This window comes from Neodiprion pinetum, chromosome 4, assembly GCF_021155775.2.
Source record: "Neodiprion pinetum isolate iyNeoPine1 chromosome 4, iyNeoPine1.2, whole genome shotgun sequence".
In the NCBI taxonomy this organism is placed as follows: domain Eukaryota; kingdom Metazoa; phylum Arthropoda; class Insecta; order Hymenoptera; family Diprionidae; genus Neodiprion; species Neodiprion pinetum.
In genome coordinates this window covers 21,208,872-21,229,690 of record NC_060235.2, presented here as the reverse complement: position 1 = coordinate 21,229,690, position 20,819 = coordinate 21,208,872, and the positions used below count along the sequence as shown (strand labels likewise).

General features: G+C 37.0%; 1 protein-coding gene across 2 annotated transcripts; it reads right to left on the bottom strand.

Annotated features, from left to right (window-relative positions):
• Window positions 1–11,555: 11,555 nt before the first annotated feature.
• Window positions 11,556–20,330, bottom strand: sp3 (phosphatidylinositide phosphatase spermathreecae). Of its 2 annotated transcripts, XM_046620257.2 has the most exons (13): window positions 20,059–20,330; window positions 19,185–19,561; window positions 18,822–19,088; window positions 18,563–18,717; window positions 18,305–18,477; window positions 17,985–18,177; window positions 17,581–17,908; window positions 17,425–17,495; window positions 17,038–17,262; window positions 16,365–16,586; window positions 15,957–16,270; window positions 15,643–15,852; window positions 11,556–15,306 (listed from the first exon to the last, which is right to left on the bottom strand). In XM_046620257.2, the coding sequence occupies exons 1-13, from the start codon at window positions 20,153–20,155 to the stop codon at window positions 14,273–14,275; spliced, it is 3,666 nt and encodes a 1,221-aa protein (XP_046476213.1). In that variant the 5' UTR covers window positions 20,156–20,330; the 3' UTR covers window positions 11,556–14,272. The 2 variants fall into 2 exon arrangements, with proteins under 2 accessions (XP_046476213.1, XP_046476214.1); XM_046620258.2 differs by lacking the exon at window positions 17,038–17,262.
• Window positions 20,331–20,819: the final 489 nt, after the last annotated feature.

Sequence of the window (20,819 nt, the reverse complement as noted above, 5' to 3'; positions counted from 1 at the left end):
GAGGATCGGAGGGGCGGAAGGGTGGAGAGGGAGGGGCGGGGGGGGGGGGGGGGGGGGGGGGGAGGCGAAGGGATGCTGCGGAGATCCGGTACCCGAGAGAATTCGCCCCGAAATCTCAGCCCTATCAACTGACCTTTTGATAACTTTTACGCGTATACACACGGAGAGAAATCATATGAAACTATCGACCGTATCGTTCTGGTTGGAAAAATATAATTAGTCGCAGCAGATTTTCACTTTACCCCAGAAACGTCATTTGTCATATCTAAAACGCGTTATACCAGATGCGACTATGCAAATATTGCTAAGCCGATATCGTTAACTAAACTAATAACATCCATGACATGATCAAATCGTATTGCTAATCTCAGTAGATCAGATTACTTACTGTGGGTATTGCTAATTTTACAATACCAAATTTGATAACCCTCACAATATCATATTCTTGAGATGAAAAATCTATATAGTATGCTAGTTGCTATTTTAACCATACAATATAGCTGGATTACAAAAAATTATGCCTGCCATTCGTAATTTTTTTTCTCCGTGCAATCCGATACAGGGTGCACGGGAAAAACTCTGAAGAGGAGGGTTGAGAGGAATTTTATTTGTACGGAAAGAGGGAGGTTCGATTTTTGACTTCATGGAAAGCGTATAGTTTTCGTTTACTAAGGGGTATGATTTCTGGACTTGAAATTGGTGGCAGTTAAAGAGTTATTGCGGAAACACGTGAGAAAGAAGGTAAGATGGAGTAATATTAAATTGATGAAAAACTAAGCAAAGAGCAAAGTGTATTGTGAAAAAAATGGGTAAAGGTGTAAAGACGAAAGTTGTAGTAAAATTCAGATGCTGCAATGAATGAAGAGGAAACTGATACTGGGAAGAGAAGAGTATGGAAAATGGAGATTAAATTTAATGATAAATAAGAGAAACCGCAACAAATAATGGAAATGGAACGCAGAGAGAATCCGAAGAATCCAGAACTCACAGCAAGAACGATAACGTCAAGAACAGGAGATGGAATAGAACGAATACTGAGGATAAACAAGATAAGCGAATACGAGGAAAATCAGATGAAGCAAGAGTAATAAAATGGAAGACATAAAGTGAGCTGGAATAAGCGTAAGAAGTGAAAATAAATATCGAAAGACGAAAGTTTATCCGGTCAAAGGGGTGTAAAAAATTTCCATAGGTCTTCGCCATACATACTCAAGAAAATAAGAGACTAGAAATTGAAGAATGGAATACCAAAAAATTTAATTATTTTGATGGCAGAAGATAGAAGGGTTTCATATAGAATTTTCAGAAACGCAAAAATGTATTTTATAGTATTTCACATTGTAGAAACTAAAAATGATAGATAGAATATATAAATGATAGTTAGAATTCTAACGCTTTCAATTTGTTCGTCTTACTACGTATATTCTTATTCGTTCTCAAGGTAATATATTTCGGCTTTCTATACTTTGACCCTTCTATACTTTGACTTTTCCATACTTGAACATACCGTATTTATAAAATCTGTGAATCACATTTTTGCGCCTAAAAAAATTCGTCTTTGTGACGCTTCCATCTTCCGACCCCTCAAAACACACCAATCAATAGGTTATTTTTTGTTTTTCATTTTTTTTCTTCTAGAACCAAATTTACGAAGCTATCCGATTATTACGCGCTATTTAAGTTCACGTCTTATTTGGTTAGTTCGTTAACTGTGGCTTTGAGCTTGACTGAACCAGGCTGAAGTTGCCCGCAACGCGTGTGTTGTTATTGTTATTAAACGGAGGTCCTTATCCCGCGACGGTAGAATTTATTTGTTTAAGATCGAAGTCCTGGGCCCCCCGACTCAGGCGAGATCTTGATTGTGAAAACAGTTTTGATCACGTACGATGATTCCTCAAGTTTTCTGCCCCCACGGCTTTGCCTTCTCTCTCTCTCTCTCTCTCTCTCTCTCTCTCTCTCTCTCTCTCTCTCTCTCCCTCCCTCCCTCCCTCCCTCCCTCCCTCCCTCCCTCCCTCCCTCCCTCCCTCCCTCCCTCCCTCCCTCCCTCCCTCCCTCCCTCCCTCCCTCCCTCCCTCCCTCCCTCTCTCTCTCTCTCTCTCTCTCTCTCTCTCTCTCTCTCTCTTTATCTATCTATCTTTCTTTCTCACCGCTCCGCTCTCGTTCTCCGGTTCTTATTTTTCAACCTCGACCCTCTCTCACCTAAGGATGCTGATCGATAACGCCGCCAACAAGTCTCACCTTTCTAAGGTCACTGCTACTGCTGCTCGTTCTTTTCTTCTGCGAGCTGCCTCGGTTTAATTGCCCGATAATTTTCAAGGATTTAAGGTGAACACCCCAGTTTTCTCAAAGGAAAACATGCCGAACTTCAGACTTCGGATCCCAGTACGTATAATTAACGATTAATTAACGATACTTGACCTCGGGAAAATTATTCTTTGAAAATTTTCCAAAGTCAACGTGTTGAAAATTCTATTTTCTCCATTTCATCCACGGTATGTAGAGAAGTTGTATATTTATGTTGGTCGTTTTTTCATACATGCCGATATGGATGTTTGCGATCTTTGATCGTTTCACGATTTTCCGATGATGATTGAATTATTAATTGTATACAACTATTCGAAAGATACGCGTTAAAAATATTTTCAAGCTTTGTACATATATATTTTTTTTTCCTTATTAAGGGAAAAAAATAAAAAAATAAACAAATTAATCAGATTATAGTCGTTTCGTTATTTCGATTTTTCAACCCCGGAGTATAAAAACGCTATTCAAACATTTATAAAATTTCTGTTCCAAATTTTTCATCCAATTGATATCGCAATGTCTTGAATTCCGCAAAATTCATTTTACGTTAAACCGACTTTTCGAAGCTGGAAAAGTGAATTAAAATTTTTAATTTTTGTACACGAAAAAATCTCACGAATATGAAACAAAGCTCAAGATCAAATGAGAGACCACAAAAAAAAAAAAACGAGAAAAGTATATAATATAATATAATCTCACAGCTCTGAGTAATTCGTCCAAGGAGGCGAAGGAACGGCGTTACAATACAATGAATAAAATTGCATCGCATCATCCCCAGGATATAATTGTATAATAATAAGTAATACGCGTATGAAGCATGTCGAAAGTTGTCCCGAAGACATCGCCCCGTGATGCATGGGTAGGTTATTAATTGAATCGAGTTAATCTCGGTCGGACTTCGCGAAGCACGTGACGCGTGACGTCCGGCCTGACTTTAGGATTATTAAACATTTCGGTTTAAATGCTTGTTTGAATTTGAGCGCTACGTACGCGTTCACTTCTCGTCTTTGTGTGCGATTACCGTCCATGCCGACAGAAATCTCGACCGGACCCTGACACAGGCTTCTCCCCGGATTAAAACGGGCGCAGCTGCCCCCCATCCACCCTTTACGAATTCATTCCTTGTCGATCTCTCGACTGATCCCGTCGCGCGACGAGAAAATAGCACCAAGGTTTTCATTTTTTAAATGACTAGAAGATATGTGGCCAAAAATTCCTTCCAGCAAGATGTAAGTTACATTGTAGCATATGCCGTGGAAAAAAATGTCCTCTCTTTCGCTGCTAATAATTTCTTTTCCGTACACTTGCGTAGCAGAATATGAAATTAAAATTTTTTCGACCACATTCTACCACAATTTAAATGTTGTGAAAGAAATTTTTGATTACATCTTATTCAGTTACTTCCAGAACGGAAAACTTAATATTTTCAAAATTTTACCGGAGTCGTCCCTTAATTGTACCTCCAATTTTTACCATAACCGAAAAATGTGGTTTTGGCTAGTTGTAAGAAGTGAAAATTAGTTTCGTTTAGCCGTAAACGAAAAATCCGATACTTATGTGTTACTATTCTTTTTGGTTATTGTCACTCGTACGGAATTTTCTTCTAACCATTATGATAATTTGATATTTGTAAAAGAATAAATTAATGCCAATGCCTAGTACTTGATTGAAAAAATATCGTCAATTAAACAAACAACAGATTTTTTGTTGCTACATTCAAAAAATGTCGTTAATCATACTAAGTATTTACCTGTGCTAAATTTTCTTGTAATTCCAACAATATTAAAGAAATTTATAGTAACTATACAACGCAGGAAGTTTTGTTCAAGTCTTCTCGTTATGTTGAAACGTTTTGAAAATCGGGAAAATCGATTCAACTTACGGGTTGATCATGCGTAATTAATTATTATAATCAGTGCCACGCGAGGAACAGTTTCATGGAAGAGAAAAAAAAAATTCGTCAGGGGTTCCGTAATTACGAAAAGTTTAAGGAGCTTACGTATTGGAGCTGTGAAACTCTTCGAGGCTTTCGTAAAGTGGTGATATTTTCTTCACAGATTTTCGTTAATCGTTAATTGAAAGAAATGAATAAATATGGGTCGACTCTAATTGCGAAACAATTTTGCAGCTTGTTACGTGAATGAAATACGTGTGAATTTTGCCTGCCTCGTCACAAAAAATTTTACTCGAACTCAAATCAGAGACGTAGGTGAAACTATAAAATAATAATTATACAGTGCTAGAAGATATGGTAGAAAATTTTCTACCAGCGCACGTATTGAACTAACAACAGCTACTTAAGGTTTTATGCGAAAGTATAAATAACAAGGGCAGAGAGATAGAAAAAACCCACGAAAGTGGTAAATTTACCCCTCCTAGAAACACAAATAATCTCTCGGATTTGAACCCTGGATGCAGAGAGAGAGAGAGCAAAAAAGAAAGAAAATTAGACACATGATATTTATGTATGTATACGTTGAACCGCATTGTGTGTATATACTAGAGTGTTTCAAAAAAACCGACTATTTTCTTTTTTTTCGAAGAACATTGAAAAATCTTCCGAGTGTCCTTCAAAAATGACCTCGGTAAAATATGAGCTCTTAATATTGATTTTTAGCGGTGGCGATTCTCGATTTTCTATTTCCCATTTAAATAACATGGGAAAAAATTTTTGTTAAATTTAGAATTTTATTGCTCGAAAACGAACCAGTGTGAAGATATAAAAAAAAACATATTCTTGTAGGAAATTTTACGCTCTACAAAAAAGATCTGAATAAAGATTTGCGTAAGGTAAGTCGTTTCGGAGTTATCAGGCCTCAAACATCGAACCGTTTGAAATAATGATGCTATTAATTTATAAATGCTACAAAACTGACTCATATCACTTAAATAGTATTAAATAATGATGTTATTAATTTATAAATGCTACAAAACTGACTCATATCACTTAAATAGTATTAAATAATGATGTTATTAATTTATAAATGCTACAAAACTGACTCATATCGCTTAAATACTATTGTAGTAGTTAGTTAGTTACAAATAGTATTGTACAGTTTTGTAGCATTTATAATTATAATTTTTTTAATTATAAATTAATAACATCATTATTTCAAACGATTCCATGTTTGAGGCCTGATAACTCCGAAACGACTTACCTTACGCAAATTTTTATTCAGATCTTTTTTGTAGAGCGTAAAATTTTCTACAAGAATATATTTTGTTTATATCTTTACACTGATTCGTTTTCGAGCAATAAAATTCTAAATTTTTAAAAAATTTTTTCCCATGTTATTTAAATGGGAAATAGAAAATTAAGAATCGCCACCTCCAAATATCAATATTAAGAGCTCATATTTTACCGAGGTCATTTTTGAGGGACACTCGGAAGATTTTTCAATGTTCTTCGAAAAAAAAAAATAGTCGTTTTTTTTTAAACACTCTAGTATATACACACAATTCCATAAACCATGCGCTTAGAGGATCCTAAAAGAAATTAGAACCACGATGACAAGTTAACGGCGATACAGAAATTAACAGCTTCGCAGCTTTTTTAAAAAGAAAGCGCCGGGTGTTAAGCTCGACGATATTATTTTTCTCCCGTTCACTTTTGTTTTTGTATATTACGACGCGCGACGGGGGAAATAATACAAAGCTAGAAAAAGAACCTCACTTGGATTTTTCTCATTCAACGAGGGAGTCAGAAATTGATTGAAACAAAAAAAAAAAACGCCGTTGCGTTGCGCAGTTTTTTTTATAAATTAATAAAGAAAATACCTGACGGATGATGAAAAATTCATAGTGACGATTTTGATAAAAGTACAGAAATACTAAACAAAACTATTTTCCAAATATTTGATGCAACACTTTATTTTCTCATATCGGCGTTGTTGGATCTTCAATTACGATCAACAAATGGCAATAGTGAATCGACTGCTAAAAAATAAGAAAAACCCTTGCAGTGTGATTTTGTAAAAAATAGTCTCCCGAATAAAATCAAACATCGTAGAGTTGAAATATAACGAATCGGCCAAATTTTTGACAATTTTGAAGCGATTCGGAGTGAAGCATCGACACCAAAGCTTTTTCTTTTGAATGCCAATCTTTTCTGTTAATGAAGAGTAAACAAAACGTATAGATTTTTGGCCAGCCAACCCCGTTAACGTGCTAATTCTAAACGGTGGGAAGTTATCGAACCGAGTAAACGGTTCCGCCTACGAGTTCAGAGGACAAAGAAAATTAATCCTCCACACTCTGTAAACGCGAATCTATGTGTGTGATCTCTCATGACTGTGCGTTATGTACCCTGTCAGCTATTATAAGGGCAGGAGCCCTGTTTCAATGAAGATATGCAGGACGTATTATATGCGAACTCTGACAGAAAACCAATAATTATTATCATCTCTCGGAGGAGGAACGGCATTCCCGGCATTCACACGAGGAACGATCTCCAGATACAAGCCGCTTCGAGGATTATAACTCTCGACAAGAAGGAATTGCTTCACAGACCGCGCAGAAATTCGGTGCAATTTTTTTTTTTTTTTTTCTTGCTCTCTCGTTTTTTCTGGATTTTTTATATAGTGATGACACCTGTTTAATTTAGACCAAACGAAAGGATCGACTTATTCGATTGTCTGTCTGTTCAATCATCAAGTAGTGACGAGATAGTAGAAAAGGAAAATAATGTTTGGCGAGATTTGAACTCAATATTGAGTTCAATGAAGAGTTGCTTTTTTCATATCAATTGAATCGAATCGAATCATTTTATACAACTGGCAAAAGTAAGCGAAAGTGAAAAAATTGACGCAATACAACGATGCCTGGAATAAAAACTTAAAAAATTAACTCGAAAAATCGATCTATTATCTGCAATCACCGACAGCCAATTTCTATTTTAATGATTGAGAAAATGGAGCAGTATTTCGGACGCAATTTTCAAGACGATTTTAATTTCTCATATCACGTAACGTTTTCCGATCAACACAAGGACTCGAAAAAATTGAAATATTTGTTTTTTGGAAAGGCTTGATCGTTTTTATCATCGACGATGACAATGAGGACTCGCCGTGTGAAATGAAAAATTTCTAATACATATCACAAGGAATTTAGCGAATGCTGGAAGAAATGGAAATTGATATTTTCTATCACTGAAATCATGGATATGCCAAAGGGGAAAAGAAATAGTAATTCTATGCCACGCGTTAACGTTTTGGAGCGAATCACTAAATGTAGTTATATTTATTCTAAGAGTACGACTATCTGTCTAATCGACTAGTCATTTTTCAGATCAATAGACTAATCGACCTAATCAATGAACTGACGGTAAAAAAAAAATTGAAAATATGAATCGATTAATCGATCCGTTCAATTAATTATTTTTCCAATGAATCGGCCCTTTTGATTCATTATTTTTTCAATTAGTCTCCTCTCGACGAACCGATTATTCTGCCCTTCGGATGAATAGTTTTTGTCAACTAATCGATCGACTCTAAAAACAATTGATCGATCAATCGCTCTGCCCTGATCGAGAGCCATGTTTGATTGATCAGAGCGATCTCACCGTCTAGCGTCTCTGCGGCATAGCGGCCGAAGAAGAAGGAAAGGGTGAAAAGCGAGGAAAAGAAAAGCTCGAGGAATGCGTTGGAACGACCGACCAGCGTTAAATCGTGCGGCTTCGGGGAAAAATGAAAATACGTTACATCGGCGCCGATACACCGAATGGCCAATGTGTACTTAGGTGCGTTTAAAACCGAAACGCGGTGTTTTGACGTCTCTATAATTACGGGGGGTCTCGGCTCTGGTCCAGGAGGAAGGTGTTTGATGTTGTTAATCCGGTGAGCGGTCGCCCCCCGTTCCTTGTTGACAAATGCGATCCGAGCTGTGCGAGCGTGCCAACAGCCGGGATCGGGAGATTAATTTTATGCTTTTGGCCCCTTTTGCCCCCCATTTCGCCCCCACGTCCACGTTTTCCCTCGGCAACGTCCGATCGAAAATCCCCGGAACTCTGTTAAACGCCAAAAGATCATGTTGCATAGAAAAAAGTTCTATTTGAATGGGAGAAAAAAAGAAAAAAAAAAAAATCTGTAGCGGATTTCCTTTTTCGATATAAAAATTTATTGGGTTGGAATATATTTCATTTTTCTCGATAAAATCGCGGAATCGAGATGAGAGTGCAGTTTTCAGGACAGAAAATACAATTGACACTTTTTTCCACCTGATATATTTGCAAGATTGTAGCTGAGATTTTGCCAAAATTTTCACTGGGGTAAGATTCATTCGTATAGGAAATAATTAATTGTGTTACGAAGCTTAAATATTATCTCGTTAATTGAATTATACGCAGAACTTGGCGCGTATGATAAAAAATTGATTACTTGTCGTTCTGAAATATTTTCAAGATCCTCACAGCGGAGTTTAGAACGTGTTTTATTACAAGCTAGCACGGTAAATACAATTTTTTTTTTCTCATATGCCGATAAAGAGAAAGGAAAAAACAGATTGCAATCATCGAAGTTCGAATGTTTGCGACGCAGAATAAATAATAATAAATCGAATTTTTTTAGACGAGAAATCAAGAAGATTCGATTAGCTTAATTGAGCAAAACAGTTTGTACCGGATTTGAAATACATCTTGAATCCCAAAAATTATCGAAAGAGAACGGTTGCTCATTTTTTTTCCAAGGCAAATATCGTGAAAAAAAAAGCAAAAATCCGATACTTTGACCTGATCCTTAATGAAGATTCATGCCAACAAAAAAGCGTCCCAAAACCGAATATATCGTTATTCGGTAAGCCGAGCCAACGCTGCCCATTCAGCATCTTATCGGAAAAATCGATGAACGTGGAGAGGCCGATTGGCGTATTTGGGTTGCACAGAAAGCATTACTAAAACGGTAAACCTGACTTAAATACCGAAAGATGTGAGTCGAAGGGTCGCGTGGCGGGTAAGATAGCCCTGCCAAAGTCGTTGCAATAACAATTTTCGCCCACAGTAGTTAGTCAGGATGAATTTGACGCTATCTGAGAGAAGCAGTCGAGGACTGTTATTCCTTCTCCGATGCATAAAAGAAACTCGGTTTCTCGATTACCTGATTTTTGTGAACAACGAGATTAATAATAATAATAACAATATCTCATATCGTACGGATATACGAGATATTGTTTTTCTTTCTCACGTGCAACAAGTTGCGTGAAACTCGTATCCTGATTTGAATATTGGAAGAGGTTACTGGCTCCAAGAGACGAATAAGAAATAATAACTCTTTGATGTGTTAATATTAACATATCGAGCTGTTACGAAATAAACGCTACTCCAAACTGTACGAGTATGTTTTTCTTTTTTTTTTTTTCTTTCTTATTTACTTTTTTGCTTTACTCTATTTTTTGGGTCGTTATATAGAGCTATAGAGTCTGCGGAGATCGCGGCGTTGATAGATAGCCTGAACCAGCCTTGATCTCTGGGTATATAAATAAACGTCGAAGTATAAGTATAATTCTTGTAACGCAACTTCCTCACCCTCCTTTTTCTCTTCCACTTATTACTTCGACTCCTGATTCGACTGTATCAATGCCGACACTGTTTATCGAATTCCCAATCCCATCTCAATGGTAACGCAATATTATACGGGTAGAAAAAAAACATTTAACACAGATCCGATCGCACCGTGTCATTACGTAATTACCTCACGCAGCTCGTTCGCGTCTAGAACTCGTTTTACGTACAATGGAATCTTCAGCTCGGAATGGGTTTGAGACATTATGATGGTTTCAATTACCGACCCACTCGATCGCCAAGATTTTAATCTCTGGATAAGAATTGTCAGATTTTCCAATCATACAAATCAGCTGCTACAAGTTTGAGGAAAGAGTACGCAGGTATAAATGCCAAGATCGTGTCGGATACATTTCATTTTTCGGACAATAGTCGTTACACATCTAGAGTCATCTTCACTTAAATTTTTCTGAATACACTGGAAGCAAATCTGCTAATAACTTCTTTACGATTTAAAACGAAATATATGATTTTTATCAGTTGAATTGTTCTGTCAATAAACAAGATACTTGGCAGCGTGAGGAAAACCGAATTCCGCCTGAGTATAGTTAATGTTTCACTAGTGTATCTATGGTTGTTTACACACAGGCGATTTCACCTCTGTATAGCGATGAAAATCTCGAGTAAACTCCGTTTGGATACGAGCTGATTGGGCACCAGCGTTACTGGACACCAAAACTAATCGAAGGCCGTGTTGCACGCACCCCGATTGAACATCGAGAATTATTGGACATCAGCGGTGTTGCGGACACGGCCCAATCGGGCTCCAAAGATTGTTTTGAATATATAATTAAATGTTCGAATAGCACCAAAAAGAAAAATCTTTCGTTTTCCGTTAACTGTCTGAAAACGGAACTTTAGCATTACTTTTCCACGTCTAATAATGTTGGTTTTCAAATAAATTAGGTTCGATTAAATTTCGACCAAAACCAAAAAGAAGAATCTTTCATTGTAAAAAACATTGTCAATTACCGGAAGGGTTTTGCCCACTTATAAGATCGCAGAGGTCAATTGCATGGATTAACGATTGATCGAAATCAATCTGAAAAAGTTCTGCAAAAATGACGTTCTCAAACTGACAATTTCATGTCAAAAGTCTGATAAAGCCAACAATACGCTGATGACAGCATATTGCCCTGATGAATGGTCATCTTCAAACGGCATTTCATAATACAATGGTTTATTTTGCAGAGCGTGTTTACTTTCAGTGTTGATTTCTTGAATAAAATGGTCTAAGAACCTAATTTTATCAAGAGCAAGATTCATTATTGTGTAATCCCGTTGGAAAATGACCATTTCTCGGGCTGATACTGCGTATCCAACGTATTGTGGGCTTCGTTAAACTTCTGATACCAAATTAACGATATCCTACAGTGATTTTTGCACACATTTTTTAGATTGGATTTTCTTAGATTGAATTGAAAATACAGTGCAAAGAAGCCAATTCGATTAGAGGCAAAAACTGTTAGTTTGACAGACGTTTTACGAGCTACTATCCCATATATTTTTTTTTTTTTTTACATTCTTATAGAAGGGATATTTCATAAAATTCCCTCTCATAAGCCACTTATCGCAACAGCATGTCAGTCGTAAAATCTACCGTAATATCGGCGGCACGGTAAAAATTCAAAACGTTTTTGACTACACAAAATTCAGCGACGTAAGATACGAAAAAAAGGCAAGGTAAAACAGTCCAACATCCATAGATACTGTGTGTTTCTGTATTTTGTAGCCGTATATTTGCACAAAGTTTACGTGAATAAAATCGATTTCGAGACGTACATTACCAAAAATTTTCCCCTTCGTGGGTTTAAGAAATTGAGAAAAACAGAGAATCAATCTTCCATTATCGTTAAGAATGGAAGAGAAAATTTTTTGGTAGGTTTTCAGGAACCGGTTTTAATTTCATTTTTCGTTTTCCACTATATGCATAATAGAATTTGTAATCTTGTAATACACCGACATTGATACAGATTTTTAATACTGATCTGCTACATATTAGTGCACGATTTTACATTATTTTACAATCTAAATTAAGTTAAATTAAACTCAATAATAATACTTGGTTATGATGCAGGCAGCCAGCTTACATGGAATAAATCTATACCTAATAATGCCAAACCCAGAGCTTCGATTATCGATTATTACATTTACGGTGATTGGGACAAAATTATAATATCAATTCTTTCTTGTCTTTCCGTTTTGTTTTCTTAATAAGCAAAATTATTTGTACGTCAGTGATATAAAACTTGCCCGGTGACTTAAAGTTCTCGAAAAATAATCGTGTTAAAATAATATATATCAAAGCAAACTATTATAAATATCTATAATTCAATATGATAAATATGGATCTGACAAATTGCACGACGTGTGATTACGAATTAAATGATATGAAAAACGGATAGAGAAATGAAAAGGAATTGCTGTGAATCATCTATCAAAGCTCTGTTAAAAATTTAATGAAGCGATTTAGTATTTGGTTCAAGATTTTTTCTTATAAGATTCTATTAAAACTTAACGACACAGGGTTTTAAAGATTTCACTGCAGAGTGTGACTCGTGTGATTGTTCTCTTTTGCTAAATCACTATATGTATACTTTGCTACATAATTCAATTACTCAATCGTATGTTAATTTGCAATTTGACTATACAAATACTTTGTCTGCAAAGATATGAGCGCGTAATAATATGTTATGTACATAATTGACTACAAGGTTTCTGTAATTTCCTCCCCCTCTCAATTCTAATTGCAATCTAGTAAAAATATCAATTGCAAGCCTCAATGATGCATCAAGTTAAAAAGATAACCTGACATTGACGTTATGTCAAAGAATGTATTTGTTCCTAGTCGACAAACAATATTTTATAATTATATTTACTAATAAATATGTAAAGCGTTTGCCAAAACTAATTCATAATTCAATCGTCAATTATAATATAAGTAGATTCAAATACGTGTATATGTTAAAAAGAAAAAAAATTATCCATAATAATATCTCCGTGTCTTTGCAATCATTGGATATCTGCTAAATGTAATCTCATTTGGCCACTGTACTAGTTTTTAAGATATTTCCTACCTAGTATTGTAAACTTGATTCAATTTCTCTTGCACTTTCATCGTAAATATCTAATTGTTTGAGATTTCCGCAATGGATATTACTCGATTATAAATCTATATTTGGATTGAATCTGTCCTATGGAAGTTAGAAGTAGGCATATTCCGAGTCAAATTATCGAATATTGTCAGAAGTCTGTTCTTAGAATTGCAGAGACTGAGCTGACAATTGCATAATGAATTGTTGATTTGACGTGAAAAATGCCCACAGCCAATGTAAATGGAATGTTACACGTATAATTACTACAGTCATGGTAAATATCATCGTATATAATTATAGAAAATCTCCAAGTGCGTTTAAAATAAATATGAAATCATTTTTTTTTTTTTTTGTGTTCCCCCTAAAATATTCACACGTAGGAAAGAATTGACTCTTTGTATTTCGCTTGTAAATATGTGTATCTACAGGCTATTTTCTAAAACTATTGTATACATCAAAAGATTACTTCACCTCCTTACATTTGATAACCAAGCCAATTCAGCAACGCGGTTTAATGTGGAATTAAATAAATAAAATATCGCATATGATAAGGGATAAATAAATAGTTTGAGAGTAAAATTTCAGCCTAACAAGTAACCGACGCGTCTTACTGTCGTCTTGAAATAGTAAATTTTTTTGGTTCTTTTTTTTTTCATTAAAACTTCGTTGTCATGCTTTTTTTATTGCTAAATAGACAGTAAATGCCTTATTATGACATACGCAAGTTCATTTCATGCGAGCACTTGTGTAACCTGTTTTTCTTTTTTTTAAAGAACTACAAATACGACTTTGGATACGGACATCAATTCGCACGAAAATTGAACAATTTTTATGTTAATCAGTTTACACCTAATCCATATGCATTAGTAAACCACTAAAACGTTATGGACGATTAATTGGAAAGCGCAAATGATCTTACTGTCAATAAGGCCGTTACGTTACGTATCAATAAATAGTAATAACCGAACTACCCTAACTAGTGGTCAATAATCATCTCTAACACTTAACTTCATTTCTTTACATCGTTCTGTCCATTTTTTTTTTTTTCACGATACTACAAATTACATTACAGCGTAAAATTTATTACCGACGATTGCACCAATTTTTCGATGATAAGTTTTCTCTCAAAACGAGAATCAAACTTTAAAGTTCATCAGCAGCGTTAAATATGAATTTTTCTACCTCCCTGGGTTTTCCGTCACTCGTGAAATGTAAGGCTGTTCTAGATAAAACTCGGATCTATGCGATATTTGCAATATACCCACGATGTATTTCTGAACTCTCCGCATTGCCGAATCAGCTCCATATCTCAATTCAGAATTTACAAAGCTATCAACCTCGACTTACATTTCCCCCATCTCTCCCGCAGCCTCTGTTGCTGCTCAAGGTGATGGTCGGACAAATTTCTGGGCATACCAGCCTGACCCTGTTTCAATTTTCTGGGGTCCAGATTGGCTCCCAAGTTTTGCACGCCTTTAGCGAACTTCGAGAACGGTGATAGAATATCTTTAGCCGAAACTGCGACAGGACTGGTAACGTTTGCGATATTTACGATATTGCTTCGAATTGATTTGAGAGCCGATTCGCTCTGAGACGAAGTGATATTAAGGGTCAAATCCTGCTCGGAGTTCGCTCTCTTCTTATCCTGCATTCTACTGTGAGTTTCATCATTGAACAGAGTGTTAGCCGGGGAATTTTGGCGCATCGCGTTGTGGTCGACTTCACCCGACGAATGACTGATGTTTTTAGAAAGATTCAAAGTGTTGGGAGGTGTGACTTTCTCCTTGTCTTCAATGCAACCTTCGCCGACACCCTGAATCGTAATCTCGGGTGTATTGGCGGCAGTTTTCTGTGGCGAAGGACTCAGCGTACTCGCTCCGGACTTTGACGTCGATATAAGGTTCAGTCTGTCTACGATTGGCTCCACGTCAGGATTTTCCTCCAGATACGAAGCGCTGTGAACATTTCTACCCAACGATTCGTTGGCCTGTTTTTTTCCGTGTCCGCTTTTTTCTTCGTTCTTCACTCCCATTACAATTCCCACCGTCGGCATGTAGGCTTCCGGAAGTCTCTGATCCCGCACAAAACTCTGGTCCCGATTCTTCGACTGAATCTGATCGGGAGAAACTTCAGCATTCGCGTCATCCTCACTGCTGCTGTTACTATTGATCGATTTGCTGTTCGAATTTCCCTCTATGTCACGATTTCCCACAGTGAAAATGGGCTTAGATGAGGATCCGTCCAGTTTTCGTTCCAAGCTTTTCGCTATATCTATCGGCCTCTTCGCGTTGAAACTGTGACTCAGTTTATTCAGTTTACTGAATTGCTCAGTCATGTTGCTCAGAGCTTTTGTCCCTGAATTTTTCAACGACAAGGCACATGATGAAATGAAGTGTACATCAGCTTATAATACTATGTTAGAATATATATTTGATACGGAGATTGCGAAAAAAAATTGTGATCAATTTTTTAATACTTTGTCAGCGATTCAAAAGATAGTCACAAAGAGAGGATCTCAGTGTCTCCTCAAGTGTTTCTATTAGATCTTCATCATTTTCAGGCATCGCCAATCCATTGAGTACTCCAGTTATCGAGGAGAATCTCCTTACTAAGTCTCGATATTTTTACCATGAAATAAAGGGTATTGGCAGGAAACTGCAAGCATGTAATTTTACAAACACCGCTTCTTACCTGCACTTTTTAGAGCTAACAATTGCGTCTCGGACACGTTCCTCGTTAATTCCGGAAGCGATGAGATGTCCAAAAGTCCAGTAGAGCCCTTTGAGTGTACTAATTTGCTTCGTCGTCTGTCCAGCATGACGTTCATAGCAACAGGAATATTGGGTAACTCGGCGATCTCCATTGCAACAGATATCGCCTCGCAGATGGCCCTTAGAGATTCTGTAAAATTAGTGAATGATGGTTCAATCTTGTTCGAAGATAACAAAATACTGATAAATTGGTCAGAAAAAAAAACCAAACAGTAAAAGGTACGTAAATCTCACCTACAGTTTCCTCTTCGGTTTTTATCACTACAGCCATGTTGTTGAAGAACCTCAGATTTGTTGATCGAAACATGTGAAAAAAGCCCACTTCGCCATTCACCTTGTAACTAATTCGTACACAGTGGTGTTGTTTATTCTTAAACAGCGAAACAGTGTTCTCAGGCTGGCCAAACTCGACTTGTGTAATGTCAGCCAATGATACCCTCTGGTAGTTCGTCACCTTATCAATCTGATCGTCGTAGTCAGCAACGTAGTAGCTGTCCCGCGTAAGGATAAGTATTGTATCCATGTCAGTTTCTGTAGGGTCGCCAGTTCTACAAGTACATCAATTTTCGCAAATATTTATCATAGAAAAAAAATCGCACAGCTAGAAGTCGAAGTTTGAATATAAGTCGATGTGAAACTTACACCGGGTCTGCGTCGATGAGTCCCCAACTTCCAAGAATAAATTCTGGATCTGGAATAAGAAGTTTTTTGCAGTCCTCAATAAGCAACTTAACATGATCGGCGGTTGCTGCATTATCTTCTTCGTCATTTCGTTCCTGGAATATTTCTTCGGAAACTGCATTTCCTAACATCATGTCAATTGTCGCCTGCCTGTAGACATCTTTGAATCGATTCAAATAGTATCTGAAACAGCATTTTTACAGTTGAAATTATTCAACAGGAAAGGAACGTGAATCCTCGCACATTGAAACAAATCATCAACTGATATTTTTACGACAGTAACACAACAAATGGAACGTAAATGTTGGTTGAAGGAAAAATTTAATTCAAGTGTGAAATCTGATGGTAATTTATATGATGTTCTTGCGTATGTTTTTGTAATAGTAAATTGACTTTTCGTGTTTAATTTGTGACATTAAGCTTAGTTGGAAACATGCATTGGACAAAAGACTTTACTTAAGATCGTCATAATCGATAAGTAAATAGCGAGGTACTGAATAGGTAAAAACTTTTCAAAGGGAGAAAGACTGAGTGTGAAAGAGAGAAAGAGAGAGACAGAGAGCGAGTGAGAGAGAAAGAGGAATACGATAAATGCTTTTTCGTGAGAATTATTCAAAATGTGTAATGAACGCACCTGCCTAAGTGGTACATGGCGTTAGCGTATAAAAATTCTGGCCAATTGGCGATGATTAACTCTATGGGTGGCGGTTGTATGGGTATTAATTCGCGACTGCAATTGTCAATGATGTCTAAGTAGTCAGACCAATCTCTCTTGAGTTCGTCAATGAGGATTGGATAGCCTAGGAGGATGTCAATAGCTGCCTGACGCAGGTCATCCTTAAAGTGTTGTTGAAAATATCTACGGGAAAATTTCGGTAACAGGTGATTTCGTCGACAGGTAAGGAAACAAAGGAGACAAAACAGAGATTGAGCGTGCAATAATCGTGTTAATCAAAATGAGAACTGATCTCAGCTATCAACTTGGGTGAATCGAATAGTTTGCTTCACCATACCGAATTACCTGTTCGCAGAGTTCATTCCATCCTTCATCAGTCCAGTGAACTTTCTTTCCCCAGTCCTGGTGTAATCACCCTACAGGATAAAAAGTTAGGTTTCAATTCACGGTTTTGGCATTTTTGTAGAAAAGTTTTGAACGATTTCAAGACTTGGAACAAACCTTGAGAGCGTTGGTGCCGGCGTACTGTTTACTTATAATGTCACCGTTGTTCGCCCAGAGTAGCTGAAAGGTCTGGCGAATATTGGCGGGTAGTGTTCCTTCCGGTGGTATTAATCCCAGCTTTGTAAATTGCATTTCCATGACCGCCTTTCCCAAGGCGGTTTGAACAACGTTTGTCCTGTCCAGGCAGTCTATGCAGTTAACGCGAAACGTGCCTGTCTGGGTGCAAATTGTGCCCTGCTTGTCTCGCCAGCAGTATCCCATTTCCGATATGATATTAGCCAATGAACCGATGAGTATTGATACGTTTTCGAAATGCATCCCTCGACTGCAATCAAATATTAATAATTGATGTCCTTCTTGTGTTTTCCAAAGTTCAAATTTAGCTCAGAAATTTGCCTCACCAGTATTCGTGAAAGTCAAATGTAGCGTAGGTCAAATCAGGATGATCAAACATCAAAAGATGATTGCTGTAAGCCTCCCATATAATTTTTTCTTTCCCAGTTTGTTCGACCAGATTTATTACACAAATTGGCCCATAGAGAGAAAGCTCGTCTTTGAAATGTTTCTCAAACGCAACTTGTGTCTCAGCCTCTCCTTTGAAACAGAAAATCAATGGTCAGCTGAAATTTTAACAGTTTTAAAGCGGTATTTGCTATACCATGTGGATTTTTCTTCTGGAAACGCTTCAAATAGAACTCTGAAAACTGTCCTTCAAACGTACCTTTATCTATTCTGGGTGGCGGCCTGTACTTGTATCCTGGTTGCGACCAGAATACAGGAACACTTCCACGCACCTGTACAAAGGATACTTGATGATCGTGATACCAAACCATTTGTTCCGTTTCAACGTAATTAGCACACTTTCCCTCATCGTCTACGCCGCGACGTTTATATCTTTATAAAATTAAAAAAACTTATGTGGTTACAATTTTCTAAGTAGCAATTTTTTCCGCACGAAGATAAGTTTCAAGGCACCCACCTGGTTCCAGCTCTGAATCTGCTTCTTCTGGATATAATTGCAAGATTGAAAATCTCGAACTGTTGCTGACAGTCATAACCGATCTCGACCTTGCACTGCTCGATTTGCACATAGCCTTGGATAATGGGCAATATCCAACAGTCTGCCTTTTCACTCTGAAAATTTCTCAACGTAAGAATCTTCAGGAATCTGAATCTGTGATTTATAGGTGAAAAAAATTTAGTTTAACGTCATCGTTATTCTTAAAATTTTGGCTTACGTTTAAGTTGATGATGTCCTGAAGCATGTGCTTGTTCCAAAAAAATCTGTCATCAACCCTTTGCCAGAGCGGTTTGCTCCTGTCACAGCTACCCTTGCCTAGCTCCCTTTGTGCAGACTGTCTCTGAAGAGTATTGGTGATGTCGCCAGTTCGACAAAAGAAGAAAGAATCTGTTTCCATAAATATTTTGCTGAGCTCATCGAGTATACGTTTTTCAAATTTTTCCCTCTCTTTGCTGCTACTTCTCTTAATCACGGTACTTTTCACCTGAATTCATATACATACAGTAAATAAACAATACATTGCTAAATTTTAAGGAATCGAAGAGGTGCAATCAAGTGTGTGTCACTAAAAAACTTTCACCTGTGACGTAGCCAAGGCGGCAGCTTGCTGTGTTGTGTTTTTTATCGTGTTTGTTGCGCTCTTGATGGAGCCCCAGGTCTTTGCGAAGCTGGCTTTTTGCGGTATGTCGAACAGTCCTCCCTGGCCTTTTTTTCGCGGTAAATTTTGATGCTTCTTGCAAGGCAGTAGGCCGATGTCTGTACTGTCAATTCCTAGTGGCAAAAACGCAACTGACTTGATCTTGAAAACGACGTGCCCGCCGTGAAGCTCGCCAACAGGTTCAACCTCCTTTATCAACATTATACGAGAGTCCAAAACAGAAGCCTGTTCGATTTTTCCCATTACTCCGTAGAATGTACCAAGACATTCCGGATCAACGGCTGTCGCCCATTCCCAGTCTGAATAAAGCGAATCACATTTGTTAAGGATTCATCACATGTTCCAGAAGCTTCAGGATATTTTGAAGTAACAAAACGTATGCAAATTCGTGTCGAAAATAAATATATAAGAATAGATGAGAATGCTCATATTTTTGGTCTTGTCATGTTACTTTCAGTCTTAGTGTTCATAATTTAATTTCCGCCCATCCGAATTATCTTGCGGTCGATCAATTGATTCGTTAATAACAGTCACCAAATAATATGAAAGACTTTCGTCAAGTAGAATAATAGATAATAATTGTAAAAAAAAAAAAAATGACGATGGTCGATTATCAGTATGTCACTGTTTTGATTTGAAAAAAAATGACATACGACGCCCACTAACAAAAGCATATACCGGAATAACTTGATAACGAAATTATGAGATGGACTTGAAACTAGCCCACCGCATAATTGTCATCAGCAATACATGAAAATAGAACAAAGAAAAATGAGAAGCGTATCATTTCACTTACCTGATCTAGCAGTAAATTCACCAGTCAACTTGTCACACCACAGGCTGTGCTGCTCTTTGACGAATATGAAATGCGTATCCGTACGGAACAGCTCCATTTCAACAATGACTTATCTTCAACAATTTATTACCGTAAGTTACACATCGATCTACATCAGTATTTTCAAACGTTCAATTCGCGTCTGGCAGCGCACACATTATTATTCTCACACACAAACACACAAACGTCACCAACCTACCTCCCGAGCTGTCAGCCACGAAGTAATAGTATTACTTCGTGCTGTCAGCTAACTTCGGTGCTATAGATATCGGTAATCACAAAAACACAGATGGTGCTACTGTCGCTGCGACGCTATCGAATCAAAGACTTTTCATTGGTTAAGCAATGTTTCTCAAACTATCAAAACCAATCAAACATCGCATTTTTAAATGGGGTTCGTTCAACTTTCTCGCGGTAATTTTCATCCTGAAAAATAACACCCCTCAATCTCCAACGTAGCAGTCGTTGTATAACTCCAGCAGTTCCATTTTTTTTTAATATTTCAAAACGAAAAATTTAATTTATTAAAAAATACTTGATAATATACAAAAATTTCACACCCATATATTGTAGTGGTGAGCTGATCTTGATTACAAACAGAGTTCCATCTGATTATATCCAAATTTTACACAACACAATGATGCAAATTGCCCAGCAAATTTGAGTCAATATAAAAATGTTTCCGTCCAAAAAAGTGTCAACATTATTTAGTTCACAAAATC